Raw genomic sequence first — 21,413 nt, 5'->3', positions numbered from 1 at the left:
TTGAACCCAAAAGACAAGTGCCCTTCCACCTACAGTGTCCCTTCAACTTCCTCTGCTGACCAAGCTTAGTATCACATGCCCTGTAAAGGAGAAATGCTGAAGAGTCCAGTCCATTACTGCAGAGCTGGTACTGAAGGGTGAATTTGGGAGTTGAGAGGCAATAAATTGGTAACTGGCACAGAAGCTGAATAGAATAGTGCAGACTACATAATTCTACTTTTATAAGATATAGGAAAGGCAAAACTAATCTATGAGAAGTCAGGCTAGTGGTTACCTATGGGGAAAAGCAATAATGATCAGAAAGGAGGGGTGGATGGAGCTTTTGTACAAGGTGCTAATAATGTTCTATTTCTAGTTGTGGATGCTGGTTACAAAGCTATATGCAGTTTGTTAAGAGCTCTACTTTGTAATATACTGTGTATTATATACTAAAGTAAAAGTTAAAATATGGCACAACCTGATTCAAAAAGTAAAAACTTAAAAACAAGATCCAGTGTAGAATACAGAAAATACAAAATAATTCAGGATATCTCTTTTATTTTTAAAAACCACTTGAGGATTGTCTAACTTAATGTCTGAAAAGACATCTCTAATTCATTCAACAAAAATATTAATTGCCAGGGATCAAATTGTTATCTCAGATCTTCTTTAGAGCAACTTCTACTTCATTTTTTTTTTCTTTTTTTTGAGACGGAGTCTCACTCTGTCGCCCTGACCAGAGTTCATTAATGTCAGCAAAACTCACTGCAACCCCAGACTCCTGGGCTCAAGCAATCCTCCTGCTTCAGCTTCCTGAGTATCTGGTACTACAGGCGTGCACCATGACATCTGGCTGATTTTTCTATTTTTAGTAGAGATGGGGTCTTGCTATTGCTCAGGCCGGTCTTGAACTCAGCTCAAGCAATCCTCCCAATCCTCCTGCCTCTCGGCTTCCCAGAGTGCTAGGATTACAGGCATGAGCCACCCCACCGCACCCTTGTCAAGTCTTTGAACAGCAACTTCTGACCTTTTTTATGGCCTCCCAATTACCTCTTTGTTCTTGGTCTAAATAAAATATCACTTCTCTCCTCTGTAAGCATTATCTTTGCTTTTATCTTTGTTAGTGTACCCTTCTTCTTGTAGCAGCTTACAAATCACTAGATCCTTTTTTTCCTAAGAAATTTAGAAGCCCACAGTAACTCTCATGTAGGAGTTGACGATAATGGGAACCATAGACTTTGATTGAGGAACTGGTGGTGATAGGAGAAACTCAGTGTGTGGCATTTAAAAACTGTAAACAGAAGCAGCTCAGTACTGTGGTTTGTTAGGGGTAGGTAACTCTGGGAGCAGAATCTAAGGAATCCACCACTTTGGGCATCGAACCTGGATCCAGGAGATGGATGTGGAATCTAGAAAGAAGTCACATTCACAGAAAGCAGAGGTTGCTAAGAAACTCTGGCATTATACTGTGGATTGAATTTAGAGTGAATTTTAAAGTAGGGCCAGCTGTGTAAAGTTTAATTGTTGTTAAAGTGAATAACAGTAGTAGACTTGGAATTATCTACTTTTGTGTACAGAGCTTGATATCACCAAATATGTAGGGTATAAGGTAATTTTTGTGTTTTGAATGGCCGGTGGTACTCTCGTATATAGAGAGGATTTGGCTAGGGTAAGACTTAATGCAAAAGCGTAACACAGAAGGCTGAGAACCTAGAGTGATTCCCTTGTAAAAATTGTTTCCTCATCTTTTTTGACCCATAAGTCATTTGGGGTGGAGGGGAAGAAAATAATATGAGTGGTGATATTAGCTAGTGGATCTTCCATATATAAATTCAGTCCATGGACTTGCCCAGCCAATATATATGTACTGTAAGTACTATATTCTTGGCTTGTCCTAAGTATTTGGGCCTCAAAGGTGAATCTAATGCAGTCCCTTGGCCCTCTGAATGTTACTGTTTTCTTCTCTTTGAGGGCTGCCTTTATCACTTGCCTGTGATACCCAGCTTTCTCACCAACTCCTTGTGGATTCTATTGAATTTTTAAGAAGTGATACTTGGATTTTATATTCAGCCTAATGAGAAAGTTCCCTGACTTTTATTTACTTCATTTTATTATTAGCCTGGGCTTATATTGCCACCAGTAAAGAGCTTCATTTTCAGATTTAGCATCTTGAGGAAAGAGTGCCTGGGATTGAAATATGAGTCTCATTCTGCATAAGTATTACAGAGTGGCAGTTTTGAAATTTGCTGTCTTCCAAATTGCTCATCTATATCTGGAAGAACCTTAAAATCATGCCACTGTAGCTGGTTCCCAGTGCTTGGTCTGATGATGGAAGGGAGCATTGGAACAGGTGAAATAAACATAGTCCCTTGGTATCCACTGGGGAGTGGTTTCAGGACATCACCCTTCCCCCATGGATACCAAAATTTGAGGATGCTCAAGTCCTTTATAAAGAATGGCATAGTATTTGTATATAACCTATGCACATCTTCCTGTATACTGTAAATCATCTCTAGAATTTATAATACCTAATGCAGTGCAAATGCTATATAAATAGTTGTACTGTGTTTTTATTTTTTTTATTTTTATTTATTTATTTATTTATTTAGGCAGTCAGCATTTTTGTATGTACTGTGTTTTTAAAGTTTGTATTATGTCTATTGTTATATTTACTCATTTTTTTCTGATTATTTGATCTGTAGTTGGTTGAATCCAGGGATTTGGAGGGCTGACTGTATAAGGAGATGGTCCATGTTAAAAAGTTAAATTTATGTTTTAAAATGATTATTTTTAGATCAAGGAATTGGTACTCTTTAACAGGTAACTAATGGACTCTTCTCTGTGGTTCTCTTGCTCATTTTGGGCATAAATTCTGTCATCTCTCAGACCAGTCCCGCTAAAATAGTGTCCCATGCCGATCTGAAAACTTGCTGAGTTCTACTTCTAGGTGAACACCTAGTTTTATTTGGGTGTTAGAAGTCAGTAGTTTTTTTTTTTTTTGTTTTGTTTTTGTTTTTTGAGACAGAGTCTCACTCTGTTGCCTGAGCTAGAGTGCCGTGGCATCAGCCTAGCTCACAGCAACCTCAAACTCCTCCTGCCTCAGCCTGCTGAGTAGCTGGGACTACAGGCATACACCACCATGCCCGGCTAATTTTTATATATATATATATATTATTTTTTTTTAGTTGGCCAATTAATTTCTCTCTATTTTTAGTAGAGACTAGGTCTCATTCTTGCTCAGGCTGGTCTTGAACTCCTGAGCTCTAATGATCCGCTCACCTCGACCTCCCAGAGTGCTAGGACTACAGGCCTGAGCCACCACACCCGGCCCAGAAGTCAGTAGTTTTAACAGTACATGGTTTGCTAATATGAATTTAAAGTTGGTGATCAAGTCTATACCAATTTGTAGGCAAATTAAGGGGATCGCATATAATGTAGATGTTAACAGATTTTTGTTAATTGGCTTTAATTCCCCTAAAGTGGCCTCTTTATGTATTCTGCTTATTGCCTGCAGCTTCTGCTTTTAGTGTAGTATGGCAGAATCACAGATTCTGTGAACTGGGGCATTTACTTTCTGTTTAGCTGGAGGTTCCTATTGCCAGCCACTGGGCTCACAATTCACCCATAGCTGTTTTTGTTTGCTTTCACTAGAAATTTTTACATGTCTTTGGACACATCCTGCAGCATCTTGCTTTATGTATTTCCCCACAGACCAGTTTTGCATTTACCTCAGTACTCTCTTCCTTTTAGGTTTCTGGGAAGGAGGAATTGGAAATGAGAAAGGATTAAGAACTACTCATCCCCCCCCCCCCCCCCAGTGAGACAGTGTCTCACTGTTGCCCTGGCTAGAGTGCTGTGGTGTCAGCCTAGCTCACAGCAACCTCAAACTCCTGGGCTCAAGCATTCCTACTGCCTCAGACTCCGGAGTAGCTGGGACTACAGGCATGTGCCACCATGCCTGGCTAATTTTTTCTTTTTTTGCTAGAGACGGGGTCTTGTTCTTGCTCAGGCTGGTCTCAAACTCCTGAGCTCAAACAATCCTCCCACCTCAGCCTCCCAGAGTGCTAGGATTACAAACATGAGCCACCGTGCCCGGCCAAAATCTTGGGTTTTTAATACAGCAGAGTTCTAGAAATAGGGGAAAAGCCCATCTTTTTAGTGCTAGGAGTTCCACAAATTTAGTTGAGAAGCTGTTTTTAGATTGAAGATTTTCTTGTCATTGGGGCCGGCTCTTCTGTTTCCTGCAAAATAAAGAGTGCTGAGCCTGGGCGACCTTAAATAATGTGATTTTTCTTTTTTGATTTATCTCAAAGTAAAAACTCTTCTTTGTTAAGTATTGTCTGTGTTATGATTTTGTTACTGTGTTTACTTTGTTTCCCTGCTGTCTTGTGTAACTATCATATAGACTTTGTTCTTTATCATAAGTTGCTCCAAAACAATGTTTAACAGTTCAGAATTCAAATGGAATGCTATATGAATGTAGATAAAAGAATTTAAACAGATTTACTTACAGTTATATCCCTCAAGATTTTGTCTGTGTTTATCATATGAATTATTTGTATGAGATAATTTTGTTTCCTTGTATGTAATATTATCTGAAGTGTACATCTACCTTGCCTGAAATGTACTTTTAAGGTCCTCTTAAATGATAGTTTTATCAAGCTGTTTTCATTGCTTTCTATTCCCTTCACCCATGGATTGAAACTATCCTCTGCTACATAGCCTCGCTTTTTAACTTTTTTCTCTGTATAGATTTCCTCAGAATATTTGGATTTCTAGCCATGTAGAATGTGGCCTTTGGTTTTTGTCTCCATCTAGTCACTTGTGCTGTAGACTTCTGGGTGGTTACAGAGCGATGGTCAGGGGCCCGAAGACCTGCCTCATAGCAGCCTCCTGATCCTTCATGGAGTCCCTTATGTAGAAAGGTGTTGTATTTGCATGCACCCTGTGCACATCTTCCTGTATACTTTAAATCATCTTTAGATTACTTATAATACCTAATACAGTGTAAGTGCTATGTTATTCTCCTGGAGTTGGGGTCCACATCCCTGACCAGGTGTCCTTGGTCATGGTTGAACCATCTTGTTCATGATGCTGTTTTAATCTTCCTGTTCACCCCATTGGTGCAGGATTCCTGCTGTAGGGCTACAGGATGACCAAACACATGACACCTAACACTGGACAGATGAGATCCATAGCAGTGTATTGTTCACATGTACTCACACAGCCTGGGGGAGGAGGAGACCTCACACCACACAGCCACATGGCGATAGCACTCAGGAGCAGAGCGAACACCCAGGGTCTGGTGGGAGGCAGGCTTTGTAGTAATAAGAGGATGGCGTGGCCCTTGGTTCCCACAGGAGGATGTGATTGGCTTATTTGAGTAATTGTACAATGCTGGCAGGGAACTGAAATCCTCTGCTTAGGGATAAGAAGGAACTATTCATGGTCCCCTCAATAAGGATGGTGGTTTGGTTAGGGGACCTTATCCATAGGAGCAAAGTGGGGAGGGGAATTTGTGGATAAGCCATTGGAGGTCTTCCCAATTTCAAATGTCAAGGCAGCACATAATATTGAGCTTAATTTAAGGCTTTATACTACACACACCATTGGGTAGGACTTTGAACACTCCCCCCAACCCAGGTTCGTAGTTATCCCTTTCCTCACTATCTCCGTGTCCACTGTCCCTTCACTCCTCTCCTCCCCTCCCCCCCCACTTGCTAAAAAGAACTGAAAAATGCAGTCTGTTAGGGAAAATGCAAGGAAATAGTGATTTCATGTTTGGGCTTCAGCTCAGATCTTTCTCTAGATCACGAGATGTGCAGATTAAGAGTAGTCTTTCAGCCTGTCTGCATAGTAGAATCGTCTGAGAGAGGTTTTAAAAATTATGATGCTGGGGTCTCACCTCAGACCAATTAAATTGGAATCTTTTGGAGGTGGGAGCGAATCTTTTTAAAGCACCTTCACCATTGTTGAGAACTGCTTTTCTAGGATACTAGCAAGGTCACCAGTTCTAAAACCAAATGCATTATCTTACTCCATGAAGCCAGCTCTTCCCATTGACTCCCCACCCCCAGCCTCCTGCCCCTAGTGGTACTAATACTATTTTGTCAGCCTCAAGGCTAGAAGTTTAGAGTTCTCTTTGTTCTTGCTCTTCTTCTTTCTGTAGAATGGTATCTATCATTGGTCTGTCTTAAATTCCATTTCATCTTTACTACTACACTTCTAGGCTGTTGTAATTTATCTGTAGAATGTCTTTCCAGCCTTTGCCCACCCTCTGAGTGCCCCAGATAGAACATCTCTCCTATCCTGATCTCTCACTTTGTTTTTTCCTTTGCTTACAAGGCAGCTTGATATGGTGCTAAGAGAGCCAAATTGGAACCCAGGAAATCTAATTCTTGTAATTCTGAGTAATTGTGAATCTTTGGCAGATCAAATGACAGCTCTAACCTAAGTTTCATTATCTTTTTTTTTTTTTTTACATTTCATATTTCTTTATTTTTTTTACTTCTGCATTGTAAGAAATACAGGAGTCAGTAAGTTTCATTATCTTAAGAAAAAAGGATTGTACTGCCTGAGCTTTATGTTCCTTTTTACTGTGATTCAGTTTCACTGTTACTTCAGTGTAGCCTGTCCAAAATAGAACTCATGCATCTATTCTCCCCAAAATTACTTCTTTCTGATGCCCTGATATCTCTTGCCAATACAAGCCCTCGACCATGTTAAGCCACATAAAAGGAGAATGATTATCCTTTTCATCTTTTTGGACTCCATGACTTTTCTTCTGTTTTTATTTGTTAGCCTGCTATTTTCTGTTACTTCTACCTGGGGTATGACTCACTGGTCTTCTTGGACCCCAGGCCTGGCCATCATATTCTTACCTGATGAATCTTTCTATCAAACCAACTTTGGTAATATTTGTCCCTTTCTCAGAAATCTTCAATGAATAGCTCCCCATTATGTAAAAGGTTCAATTCAGACTGCCTTAGACTTTTGAGAGCCTGTCATCAATTACTTCTAGCCCAGAACTTCACCCAGCCTTTGCCAATTCTCCTTAACCTTCTTGGTCACCTGTTTGCATGTTAGATGTTTAGAAAACAATTTTTAATTCAATTATTCATTAACTTTGGACCAACATATCCTTTAAATAAGATTATTTAATTTTTTTTTTTTTTTTTGAGGCAGAGTCTCACTCTGTTGCCCAGGCTAGAGTGCTGTGGTGTCAGCCTAGCTCACAGCAACCTCAAACTCTTAGGCTCAAGCGATCCTCCTGTCTCAGCCTCCCAAGTAGCTAGGAGGCACCAGCTACAGGCACGCACCACCATGCCTGGCTAGTTTTTTCTATTTTTATTTGTTTGGCTAATTTCTTTCTAATTATAGTAGAAACGGGGTCTCGGTCTTGCTTAAGCTGGTCTCGAACGCCTGAGCTCAAGCAGTCCTCCCGCCTCGGCGGCCTCCCAGAGTGCTAGGATTACAGGCATGAGCCACTGCGCCTGGCCTAAAAAAATTCTTTATTAACTTTTTTATACACAAAAATTTGTTCTTTTTGGCAAAGAATTCTTTGAGTTTCAGTAAAAGCATACAGCTGTGTGACCAAAATCACAATCAAGATGCAGAAACAGTTCCATCATCCCCCCCCTCCAAATTCTCTTTATAGTTGACCCCTCTACCTACCCTCAACCCCTGGCAACCACTAATGTGTTTTCCATTCTTATAATTTTGCTTTTTCTAGAATGTCACATGAATGAAATCACACAGTATATAGACTTCAGTTTGGCTTCTTTTGCTCAGCACAATGCATTTGAGACTTACCCATCTTGCATGTATTAGTAGTTTATTCCTTTTTGTAGCTATGTTTTATAAGTATCTCCAATAGCTTTTTTTTTTTTTTTTTTTGAGACAGAGTCTTGCTTTGTCGTCCAGGCTAGAGTGAGTGCCGTGGCGTCAGCCTAGCTCACAGCAACCTCAAACTCCTGGGCTCAAGCGATCCTACTGCCTCAGCCTCCTGAGTAGCTGGGACTACAGGCATGTGCCACGATGCCTGGCTAATTTTTTATATATATATCAGTTGGCCAATTAATTTCTTTGTATTTATAGTAGAGACGAGGTCTCACTCTTGCTCAGGCTGGTTTTGAACTCCTGACCTCGAGCAATCCGCCTGCCTCAGCCTCCCAGAGAGCTAGGATTACAGGCGTGAGCCACTGGGCCCGGCCTCCAATAGCTTTTTAAAATTTACATTTGGAGTTGTGGGTTTCTTATATCTTTGTATGCTTCCTTGGAGCTTCCTTTGTATGCTTCATTTTGATGTTGACAGAATAACTTTTTAAAAACCCATTTGGCTACTTGATAGGATTGGTTTTTGTATCTATTCTACATATGAAAAAAGTGAGATCCAGGGAGATTGAAGAAATTGCTCAAATCACACAACCCTTGTTTTTAGAACCTAGATATATCTTCACTCCCAAGTGCACAGGTATTACTGTTCTACCACAAAAGGCATTAAAATGTAATGAGTGTGAAAAGGTTTTAGGTTACTGCTGAGGCCTCTTGAGAATGAATATAAAGTGTCATTTGTAAAACCCTTTGTCTTCCTATATTAGATTATCACTTGAGTTTTCAGGGGTATGAATCTTGAGGGGGCTTGGCTATCAGGAGATTGGTTTCTTCGGTCCTTTGTTCATAGATGTGTTCATTCCTGATTTGCATCATTTGATGTTGTGGTGTAGGATCTAATAACAAAAAAAGTACACTCAAGTTTTACTTTACAATTTGATATTTGATAGCTGTGGAAGTGTTTGGTCACTTGCTTCTACTGCTACCCTTAACAGTGATTCTTATCAAGCTCATTGATTTTTATCACCAGATTAGGAGTTAGAAATGATTTTCTCTGACTGAAGAGATGAACTGGGATTTGGAGTTGATATTTCTCCTTCTGTAATTGTACAAATATGTCTCATTCATTATTAAAATCAGAGTTTGGCCATGTGATCTCAAAGATCCCATTTATTAATAGTTCTAAGTATGTGAATGCAGCATTGTTGAAATGTTTGTAGAGCTTCCTTAGTGTACACTTTTATATCATTTCAAGTGCAACTGATCATAGTAAGGAATTGCAGCAACACAAGACATTGGTTCAAGTTAATAGTCATTAGTTTAAATAGCCAGAGGAGATTCATTCAGTTATTAAAAGCCTTGTTACTCATCAGTTGGCCAACAGGAAGCCTCTCAATGGACATTTCTAATACTCTTTGTCCAGTAACAAGACTTTACTAGGAGATTATTCTTCTTCTTACTGCTGCTATGTCTTCTTCACAGACAAGGATTAAAATTACTACTCTTGATTTGCCTTTTGGCTTACATTACTCACATGCAGGGTAACAGAGCTTTTACACTAATACATTGAATATTTAAAATACTTTTCAGTAGAGTCTTAAGTTAATGTTAGTGGCAATAATACATTCTTTCGAACCAGCAAAACAACGGGCTGCCTCAGTTTGTAAGTGGTGACAGTACTAGTGCCTTCTCACTGGTAATATTTGTTAGATATTTTAAGTTAGGCATCTACATTTTTGGAGAGATGGATTTTTAGTCCAAGCCTCATGTGTCTTGGATTTTTAGTCTAAACTTTATACTGATATGATCCTTCTAAGTCCATATTTAATATTAATATATTGACTTATTCGTCAAATATCACGCTAATATTAGATATACAGTAGTAGTCAAAATAGATATAGTCCATGTCCTCACAGCCCCCTTTCAGTCTTACAGATGTGAATACTTCTTGACATTTAGTCATGAGTTGAAGGTGATATGTTTTTTCTAGCCTGTAGTAGATTCACCTATACAGACTTTGTCTAGCCTGAATTATGCACAAATGGTAACTTCACATAAGTTGATGTAATTTACAAATTTTCATATGTTTTCCAAGAAAACTTTCAGGCATCTAAAAGAATTCATGGATTAAAAAAAAAAAATCAAATCCTCAGTGTATTTTGGTGCTGTGCCACCTTTAATGCAAAATATGTATTCTCATCCAGAGCTCAAATATACAGGAAATCCTTAAAGCTATTACAGAAGCCTCCCTCATGCTAGTTTGAATATTTTGGTTGTGCAGAAATTTTTCCACTAGATCATAAGGTCATCTTTGAAGGAAAAGAGTGAACATTTGTCATTTGAATGCCCTTCCATTCTTGGTTAGCTGACATGAACTTAGGAGACTATAAAAGTAAAATATGAGAGCATACACAAAAAAGAATTATTGAAAGAAAAAAGAAGGGTTGGAAGGTAAAATTGAAGAAATTTTCCAGAAAGCAGAATGTGAAAGGATTTTTTTTTTTTAAATTAGAGGTGTAGAAAGAGAGAAAATTAGAGGTGTAGCCCAGAAAGTCATCATTCAAATATAGTATCAGGAGTTCCATTAAAAGAAAACAATAGGGAGAGAATTATGAAGAAATAATATAAAAAGATCTCTCAGAACCGAAAAATCAGAAAGTTTCCACACTGTGAAAGAATTCACCAGGTACCCAACCTCATGGGTGAAAATAGCCCCACGGCTCACTGTTATGAAGAGATGATCCTGAAAGTTTTCAGAGAACCAAGAGATGTCACTTACAAATACTCAGAAACCAGAAGGGTTCAAATTATTTAACAGAGATGGAAGAAAGAGGACAATGGAGCAATGTTCTCAAAATTCCAAGGAGTATGGACATCCCACCTGTGATTTGCTACCCACCAATCTACCAAGGTAGAATGAATAGAAACATTTTCAGACATGAAGGGCTCAAAAATTTACCTCTCAGTATTTTCTGGAGAGTCTTGGATGTTGTGCTTCACCACAATGAGAGTGTAAACCTAGAGAGGAGAAACCTGGAAATCCACCCTTAAGAGAGACAAAGGGAATGAATCCCTGGGAGGGTGGAGATAAGACCCAAGAGGGTGGCTTTGCAGCAGATTGGAGAGAATGATGGCGGACTCCTGATGGACCCCAGCTGGAATGACTTGAGAGAAAAAAAACTGTACTTAGATTGAGAGGTGTTTTAAGGTTTGGGGGGAGCATTTTAGGATAAGTTAGTGATTCATGGAAAACAATGTAAGTTTTAAAATGAGGTAATTATTATCTTTAGAGAAAAATTTACACACAAAAAATTTTAGCACAGAGTCTGTGGCTTAGCCATGAGTTAAATACTGATTTAATAAATAATGGTGATAACTATATTGGGAAGATAATACTTCATCTTCCATAGTACGGGAAAACTTCCTGTTTTTATAAATAAAGTTTTATTGGAACACAGCCATACCCATTTGTTTGCACATTTGTCTTTGGCTGTTTTCATACTACACCAGAATTGAGTGGTTGCAACTGAGACCATATGGCTCACAAAGCCTAAAATATTTATTATCTGGCCTTTTATAAAAAATATTTGCCAATTCCTGTTCCATACGAAGATGCCAATAGAATAATGTCTAAAACTGAAAATATTTAATAGCAGTATAAGCATGTTATTTAGAATATCATAGTAAGGAGCAGAAGGAATGGCTAAAGGTCAAATGATTGCCTCTGGGAAGAGTGAATCAGGATGGGGGAATACAATCCGGGGACTATTATTTTTTGCTTTAACCTTTATATTATTATTATTGAATTCTTAAGCTAAGTACATATATCACTTTGAAAAGATATAAAAGAAATTTGATTGCATTAGGAGAACAGAATAAACAGGAAGGAGGAAAAAAGGAGGCCACCAGTTATGACAAAGAAAGTGAAAACACAAAGCCTTTGCTGTAAACATGGCTTTCCCATTTAGTCAGCCGCTCCTTCTGCAAGTAATCATTGAAGAGTCCAAATGCCAGGCCCTGAGCTCTATACTGCAGAGCAGGGCTCCTTCCCAGAGAATGCTTAGGTGCTCGACAGTTGATAGCAGGCACAGACAGGTAAAAGATGATAATGTGGTGATACAGCTACTATAGTTTAGTAATTATTATGAGTTGTTTGTGAGATTTAGGCAAGTCAAGTAAGACATCCCAGAGAACATGACACCAGAGCTGAATTTTGAGGGATATAAGACTTGAGTGAGCAGGGCAGTTGTTGGGACCTACAGGTGTTCAGTTAGTGTAGTTGGGTGAATGGTGGAAAATACTGTCAGAGCAGTAGACAAGGACCAGAGGCCATATTGCTTATTATGCAGGGCTCTGTGCCAAGGAATTTGTTTTGTTTTGTTTTGTTTTGTTTTTTGAAGATGCAATACCTGCTGAAGAGATACCATCTGATTTTGTTTGCACTTCAGGAAAACTTACAGTTGATACCGATGAGGGTGATAGGGTGGGGACAGGAGACATGGAGAGTAGAGAGGCACTTAGGAGGCTATTTCATGCAAAAATGACAACAAAAAGTGTAATAAATCAGAGTTGATGGGGGGTGAGGAACCAAGGGATTCGGGAATTATGTAAGAAGGGAAAGGGGAAGAATTAAGGATGACTCTCAATTCTGGGCTGGGTGTAGCCTGTGCAACACTAAATCCGACGGGGGACATAGGAGCGGGTTGTGCGTGTCTGTGTGTGAGGGTGTAAAGGTGATACTGAACTTAGTTTTGAAACAGTTGTGGGGATTTTGGTAGTACCTGTGGAATACCTAATTGTAACTGGCCAATATGGTGTTGTATAGACCCACATAGAGGTCAGCAGGAGGGCTTGGATTTTGAAATGTGCACTGGTCATTGCACAGAGAGATGAAGTTTGGAAGTTGAGTAGAAAACTCAGAGAGCTTTTGTGGTGTTGAGAGCATTGAACCCTGAGAACAGTGACATTTAAGGGTTGGACATTATAACAGGGGGAGCCAAGGCATGGAAGCTAGCATGGAAGCCTGCAATCAGGGAAATCAGGAGAGAATGGCCTTCAAGAAATCAGTGAGATGAGAATTTTAAAAAGAGGAAATGGCCGTAGTTTAAAATGCTACAAAGGGCCAGGCATGGTGGCTCACACCTATAATCCTAGCACTCTGAGAGGCGGAGGCTGGTGGATCACTCAAGGTCAGGAGTTCAAAACCAGCTCAAGCAAGAGTGAGACCCCGTTTCTACTGAAAATAGAAAGAAATTAATTGGTCAATTATACAGAAATAATTAGCCGGGCATGGTGGCGCATGCCTGTATCCCAGCTACTCAGGAGGCTGAGGCAGAAAGATCGCTTGAGCCCAGGAGTTTAAGGTTGCTGTGAGCCAGGCTGATGCCACAGCACTCTAGCCCAGGCAACAGAATGAGACTCTGTCTCAAAAAAATAAAATAAAATGCTACAAGAAATTCAGAATAAAGCCTAAAAAATGCCCATTGGATTCGGCAACTAGGGAGTCATTGCTAAGAACAGTTTTAGGGAAGTAATATGGAAGTGAAATTTCAGGTGTGTGGAGGATTTGTTGGTGTTACTGTTTTCAGATAGAGTTGAACCTATTTCTTTGTTGAGAGGAGGAGAGCTACAGAAAGGGTGAATTTTAGTGATTACCCAAAAGACAAGAAATTCTTCCATTCAAGAAATGTCTGTTGAGTACCTGCTACAAGCTCAGTCCTGTTCCTGACTCAGGAGTATCACATGAACAAAACAAAGCTTACATTCTGGGGTGTGTGTGTGTGGGGGGGGCAGAAAGACAGGTAATAAACCTATAACCAAGTAGATATGCAGGAAGTTCTCAGTTTAAGTGAAACGGTATATAATGAAGCCAATTTTTTTTTTCAACAGTGTTATAATGAAACAATGTTATTCAGGGACCTGCTAGGGAAGGCATAAGGCATCACTGATAAGGTGACCTTTGGGGAGAGTCCTGAATGAATGATTTCTTTGAATGAATGGTTGAACCCCATGTTTTGTTTTTTAAGTGTCCATAACACAGCATTGAGGAACTTGGAAATGGCACAGGCACTGTTGTTGAATTTTTGAACTGGAGAGAGATGGTTAAAAAAACACACACACACAAAAAAACCCAAACTTATTTGGGGGTTGCTTTTTTTATTGCTTATTTTTACATCATTAGCAGCTTACTTTCTTGTGAAGGTAATTAAATGCTACACTCAACATAAGCATTGCAGTGCAGTGGGGAGAGCAGGAGTCCTACTAGTTTCCATGATTCAGAAGTTATACACATGTTTTTTTCCCCTTGTTGACAAATTTCCTGGTTTGCCCACACAGAGGTTTCAGAATTGTCTGTACTGTGTTTCTAATTAAGTGTTGAGACCCTGAAATTACTGTTTTATTTGTTCTTTATTGAGCCAGAAGGATCTAATCATAACTTTTGAGTGATGGCAACACAGCAACAGAGGCTGTAAAATACCATTTCTAGTGTTGTGCGGAAGTACAAGCTTTAGGGTGTATCTATTCATCCATTCCTGGTACATAAAATTTAGCCTTACGAAAAGATTACATAGTTTTGTATTTTTGAAAATGTATGCCATAAAAAATGTTTAAAAAGTAGAGGTAATTTAAGAGAATGTTTGTAAATTATAGGATGCTATTTGGAAAAGTAAAAGTCAATAAATGCTTATTGAACACCTATTGATGTTGTCGACATCTGTTATCTTGTGGCATGGGGGCATGCTGGTATGTTGCATCCATCAGGGTGCTAGAAATGATTTGACAGTAGTAGCATAAGGTTTGTCAGCATTTGCTTTCAGTGAATGAAAAGCAACTATTCCACAGTAACATCACTCTCACTTGCTTGGCTTTCACATCCACATTCTTTCTCAGAGGATAAAATAGAGTAGGGGAAAAGATTTGGTTTTGAATATTTCCCTACCTTCTTTCCTCCAAGGCTTCAAATTCAAGCCACACTTGCTTCAGGCCAACTCTGTCTTTCTAGCCTGTGCTCATCTGCCCTTCTCTGACCTTCTTGGCGCTGACCCAAGCCCAAGTCTGCTGTGATAGGTATTATCATTTTCCTCACCTCAGCCTTGAGCTTACTTGAGGCTCAGGTTTATTTCCTACCAGCTTATATCCTTGGGATATACTCCTTAAAGTGGAACTGGCACAGGAAAGGATTGGAACAGTTTATAGATTGCCTGAGTGCTCTTCACAGAAAGCCTGAAACAATTAAAAGTGCCAGTAGCAATGATGATGAGTAGGACCTGTTTTCCCACATTCCTGGCTATGTTAGGGCCCTGCTTTTTTTATTTGCCATGCTAGTTTGTGGTAGTGAATTGGAAATTTTTATCTCCACTGCATTATACTTGTATTGATTCTTTATATATTAAAAAGTAATTTTTATTGCCCATTGGTGGAATTTTTTGTGGTTTCTAATGATTTCATTTTATTGGGCAGAATTTAATTTGAGCAAATATGTCTTATTACTGATAATACTCTTTTTTTTTTTTATTAGCCTGAACTTTTTTCTAAACTTCTTTCTTTCTTTTAGAATTTGTGGCAGTTTGTGATAGTTGAGAATGTCAGTTTTCTGTGGCCTGGTAATTTGAAGTTCAGAGATAAAGGAGATAAACTTGTACTGACATAATTTACCTAGAACTGGCTCCACTGTAATGAAGCCTAGGAGAGAATATTCTTTTAAGTTTTAACTGTCTTGATTCAGAGCACTTACTATTTCTCTGGAATTTATGTCTTTCTTGAGGTGAATAATTGTTCTATCAAATCCCTTGTAATGATTCTTAAAAGCACCCATTTACTAACTGGACTTTCCTTTTCTTGATTTAGCCATTTCTCTCTCTGCCCTCCTCCTCTTCCCCTTGGTCTCTAGGACCTGACCATGCCTGCTCTCCAGCTAGTTACACAGCTGTAACTTGGTCACTGTGCTCTTTACATACAGCAGTATCCTGGTAGACACATCTCTCTAAGAGAGAATTTGTGGCGTTTTATGGTCCTTTTTATAGAAAATGCCTCTAACTCTTAGAGGAAAAAATAATCTAAATTGACAGACATTAAAATGATAAACTGTAATAGTAGTCCCAAGGATGACTGGAATCATGTCTTTCATTTTCATATTTGCATCAAACATGCCATAAACTCACTTAGAATTGGGACTATCTCACTTTAATCTTTATTAAAATTGTGAATTAACGAATTATGGTTGTTTATATTTATTGAGTACAAAGTGATGTTATTGATTCATGAATACAACATGGAAGGATTAAACTAATTAACAGATCTACCACCTCAAATACTTTCTCACTTTAGCCTGTGTATCACATTCATTTGGATATGAGAAATAATTATGAAACTTCAGGATAATTGTGTGCTTCTGGGATGGTTTTCTGAGTGAATAGTATTCTACAACTGTGTGGGATAACCAAGAAATCATAGTAAACAATAAATATGAGGCAGTGTCTGCCTACATGTGGGCTAGAACCAGAAGCTGAGATTCTGTGATCCTTCCATGGTTTGTATGTGAGGAAGGCAAGAGCTTCAGACCTGAGGCAGTACTGCTAGTTGGTGGTGCAGGTAGCCCCAGATTTTGCATTGTATAGACTATAATTCTTTCTGTTCCCTGGGATGCCCCAATGCCTTTTGTACTTCTAAAGCCAATTGCTGTGCTCTTATGCTGTTCATGAGTCATTTATGAGGAAAAGTTCAGTGTCATGAAGAACATTATAGTTAGAATGGAAATGTGATTTAGGTCTCTGGTAGAGTAAAATCAGCCATTTAAAAATTATATGAAATATTACAATGGAATTTATTTTGTCAAGTAGTATATGCCGATAGTTTAAACATCAAATAACGTAGGAGAGCTTATGATGAAATGCAGGTGAATGTCCTACCTTATACCAACTCCTGTTTCACTCCTTAGAATTACTTTGAACTCTTTTAGCTCTCTTTTTTGTCTGTATTTCTATTTCTTGATTTATCTATTGTAGACATTATTAATTTTCGTCCAAAGAGGATGAGGGCTTATCTTACTTCTACCTCATCTTCCCACCCCGCTCAATAAAGCCATGTTGTTATTTTTGATTCCTCTTTTAGTTACCACTGTGATTTTAATATGCCAGCATCTTTTATAACTTACTTGATCTATAAAGACAGTATGTTTTCGACTCTATCCCATCTGTTGCTGTAAATTAGGGTCAGGGGTAGGGCTACATAGAATTAGGTCTGCACTTAGGACTTGAAGGGTATTTGAACATGAAATGTTCTGTGGAAATAACCTTCCATTTCATGTTTTCCTTGTGTGTCACAGTTAATCCAGAGATGATATAAAATGTTTTATTTTGGGTTTTATCATAATCTTTGCCTTTTTTATGTTTTATAGAAATAAACATCTTCCTTCAATAGATGAAAATGAAAATACAGAAGAAAGAGAAGCAGGTAAGTGATCATGTTTCTTTTAAGTGAATACATCTATTTGGTACTTCTTAGACAAGAGAAGACACTGGCAGTGTTGCTTCATCTTTTAACCACTGGCATTTTCCCTCTTGTCTCTGTTTCCTAGTCTTCTTGTAGTAACCTAGAGCTCTATTCTGAATGACTTCATGTGTGGATTTTTCTTTTGGCTCTAGTCATCTCCATATAGGAATAAATGTAATGAAAACTGTAAACAGAATATTGTTCAAAATTAGCTATGTAGAAGAGAAATGTTTCTTCCCTTGGAATAGCTTTCTGAGTTTTTCTAAAAGGGAGATGTGACCAGTTATTTCTAATTTAAATATTTATCATTTTGGATTTTTGATTACACTAAATTTATAATTTATAAAAATTTATAATCTTATTTATAAAATTCTTATTTATAATGATTTATGGATAGGTTCCTCCTAGAGGGAATAGTGAACTAAGTGGAAGGATATGAGCATCAACTATTTGGCATTTGGTTTCTTGATGGGGAGAGGAGTGTGATTCATCTTGCCAGGATCTCTTTCCTTAGCTGATATTCCTATGTCCCAGGTGCTTATATATTCAAAGGAACTCCAGGACCATAATCAGTGTGGCTCAGGGAGGTGAGATAGAGAGACCTGCCTCTGTCTCTTGGAAACAGGCTATCTCTGATGGGCTGGTTTTCGTTTATATGATTGAAAGACAACCTGGTAACTGGGGGATCTGAATCCCGGCTTTTCACTTGGACCCTGTGCAAAGAGGTTGGGTGGGACCAGCTACTCTTTCTCTTGAGTTTGCTCCAGGGAGCCTTAGTCAGATATAGGGTGACTTTAGGGATATGGTTGCAAGGACTACCCTCTGTTCTATCCTCAATGGATAGGTTGATTTGGGAAAATAATTGACTCATCTGCTGCCAGTTCTTAAGAGAAAGAGCAGTGACTAAATACTGTCTGCACATTGGATTTCTGTCTGTCCTAGCTCTATAAAGAGTTGTCAGCTGATAGGCAAACACTATAGAGAATGCAGTTCCATCTGCCAGGAATTTATCCTATGACTATACTTAGGTGTGTGAAACAGTATGTACAAGGGCTTTCACTGATGTTTTATTTATGATAGCAAAAAGGGAAAAAACCTACACATCCATCAGAAAGGTTACTATTTAAATCATTGCACATGCACCTAGTGGAATATTATACCACTATTAAAAAGAACACATTACTGAAGAGAACCCCAAACCCACAAAACTATTGTCATATATGATATGTGAGCAGGTTTATATTTCTTAAAGCAATCTCTGTATTTCATGTTTAAAGCATTCTTTAAGGTAAGCTTTTATTTAAATAAAAACATTTTATAGCAATTACCCCTAAATAAATTCTGGTTTCTTTCTTTTGAGATTTTACCGATTCATATTGGTATGTCAGCCAGCTATTATGTAGCCTCAGTTTGATGGGTTTTTGTTTTAGACCTCACAGTAATGTTGATGAACAGAATGGGGTTTTTCATTTAAAAGTTAATATTAGATATGAGAGAGGAGTAGATTAACTAAGTGAGCCACTTTTAGGAAGAGTTGATCCTGCTCCTTTTAATACTGATGTTAGGCTATACTAATGACTAAATTACAAGAAGTTGCAGAGCGTGAAAATAGAAAATTATATTCACGCTGAAGCAGTATCTATGTTCCAGGATTAAGAGTTCATTGCCTGATAGAGAAGAGGCCCATGTTTTGGAATGAACTTGGGCTTTGATTATTCAATAGCACAGGATTGAAACTCTTCACCCTACCACTTAGTTGCATAACTTTGGGTAAGTTCAGCCTCATTTTTTTATCACTTAAGTGAGAGCAATCATACATGCCTCACATCATATAGATAAGGATTCAGTGAGGTAATTGGTTATTCAGTATGTCAGTGGCAAGGAAATCTTAAATAAAAATAACCATCAAATGTTTTCTTTTTTTCTTACCATCATTCTAAGGTGTTAGAAGTAGCAACAAATAAAACATCCACTCTTTAAAAACCCTCATTTGTATTCATTTTTCCTTTTCTCTGGAGGAAAATAACATGTAAATACATTCTGATCTTGCTAATTCCTCATTTCTTTGTTCAAAATCTTAGCAAGGTAAATTAAACTGAGATGATAGATTTTACCAGTTAGTGAAAACTCAGTCATGCATAGTCATGCTTCTTATTAACCAGAAAGGGTATAACAGGAGTGGTGTATCAAGAACAAAGGGTTTAGAGATTGACTTTGTATTGCCTAAAGAAATGTTGCAAAAAAAAAATAGACTTTAATAAAATGTTTTAAAATTAATCACTCAGGGGAGGTATAGACTTTTTATCTATATTAAAAAATAACTAAACTGCTCTTAAGAAATATATATATTTTAGTTTCTAAGATGACTAAGCAGTATTAGGCAGAAAGAAAATTAGCTAGAGAAATAAAATGTGAACTCTAATCATTGAAAACCCATATAACACTATTGGTAAATAATGTAGCTGAAAATATTTCTTTGTAAGGAGACACATCCTAATGTCAGCGATAATAAACCTATGATGTAAGAATATTGACTTTTATTTCTCTCAGCTCCTTGCTTGGTACTCAGAAAAGTATAATATGGAGAACATTATGTGATATATGATATGATCTGCAGGTATTTGTAATCTCAAGTGGTAAGAAGGTTTTGGATGTGTGTCCAGTGTAGAAAAGGGTTAATAAACAATGAATGCAATAGAAACACATATTTTAAGTAGAAATAAAACTTTGGAGCTATGACCAAGAGGTAACCCAGACTTGTAGTTAACTACAGGAGAACCTTGCTTCCTAATTCCATGACCAGAAGTTGGGTAAGCAGAGCCTATGCTTAGGTCCCCTAGAAAACATAAAGGTGGGGTGGCAAAATATGCTGTAGGACTCTCAAAGACCTTCAGGTTATTAGACCATGTCTTCTTCCCTAGAATGAATAGCAATATAATTCATTCACTTAACAAATATTTGTTGAGTTTTTCAACATTTATTCATCCAAGAAATACTTGAGTTCTACTTTGGGCCAGGTTCAACAGTAACTAAAAAATTCTTTTTCTTAAGAAATTTGTAGTCTGGTTACAGACAGACAGTTAAAGTAGGGGTTGACATATGCCTTAGAAGAGCCAGAGTTTTACACTGTGGGTGGAATATGATGCTTTGGAATTGGAGAGTATGTGGGTATAGGAAATGTCAGCCCCACCAAAGAATTTGAGAGTGTTCTAAAAGAAGTGGTATCTTCTGTGGAGAGCCAGGTTTCAGGGAGGTTGCTTCAAGAGGACTCTTGAGGAAAGCTTGGGAGGGAAGAGAATGATAATGAATCGGTTTGGGAAGACATAGCACATGGTGGTAAGGGAGAAAGGAAAGGCCTAGAGTGGGGTGCTAAATTTTGAACAGTGACCAGAGGTGAAGTAGGATAAAGAAGCATGGTGGATTTAGCTGACCTCCAAATTCCCAAAAGAATTGGTCCCAGCTGTCCTGGGCCATGGGGAGTTGGGAGCTGATGACTCATATCTCTGGGAAGATGTTTACCACTACTATGGATCACTAAATCATGATCCACAGTTCAGAATAGTGAAAAGAGGAAGAATAGCCAAATTGGTGATATAATATGGATTAGTAAATAATTCACTTCAGAGTTTTCCAGCTTTATCCTACAGAGGGCCTGCAGATCATCAGGGGTAACAGAAGTCAGACCTTGAGTTTGGTAGTCATTGGAAGGCTTTTTCCAACATGTATAAAGTGGGTAGTTAGTAAATTGTCCAGTAAAACCAAGACTCAAAACAGTCTTGCCCTAGAATCATGTTTTAAAAAGAAATTTGAGCATTAAATGCTTTCCCCTGTCTTTTAACGTACCTTAACAATTTTCCCCCATCATTCTACTTCATTTTATGTTCTGAAACATACACTCAAGGTCAGAATAAAGTGACTGGGATGGCAAAACAACGTTGACTCTTTCTTTTCATGTGAGGTATGGTGGATGATGCTAAGACTGTGTAGCCTGAAGAAGTGAAGACTTAAGGGCATTGCATGGAAAAGAAGTTAAATGTATCTATTGCTGGACCTGTGGACAAGAGTGGGACACATGGGGAGAATTATAGGAGGATAGGTTTTAGATCCAT

General features: G+C 38.2%; 1 protein-coding gene across 3 annotated transcripts in view; it reads left to right on the top strand.

Moving 5' to 3' along the window:
- Window positions 1-21,413, top strand: part of CHD6 (chromodomain helicase DNA binding protein 6) — a 203,002-nt gene that overhangs the window by 40,252 nt on the left and 141,337 nt on the right. For all 3 annotated transcript variants that reach the window (XM_076011121.1, XM_076011120.1, XM_076011122.1), the window contains exon 2: window positions 17,210-17,265. In XM_076011121.1, the coding sequence (XP_075867236.1) occupies window positions 17,233-17,265 (33 nt within the window). In that variant the 5' untranslated portion in view covers window positions 17,210-17,232. The remainder of the gene's footprint in view (window positions 1-17,209; window positions 17,266-21,413) is intronic.

This window comes from Microcebus murinus, chromosome 16 (assembly GCF_040939455.1).
Source record: "Microcebus murinus isolate Inina chromosome 16, M.murinus_Inina_mat1.0, whole genome shotgun sequence".
NCBI classification, from domain to species: domain Eukaryota; kingdom Metazoa; phylum Chordata; class Mammalia; order Primates; family Cheirogaleidae; genus Microcebus; species Microcebus murinus.
Note: the sequence above shows the minus strand (reverse complement) of the source record. Positions and strands in the feature narration are given on the sequence as shown.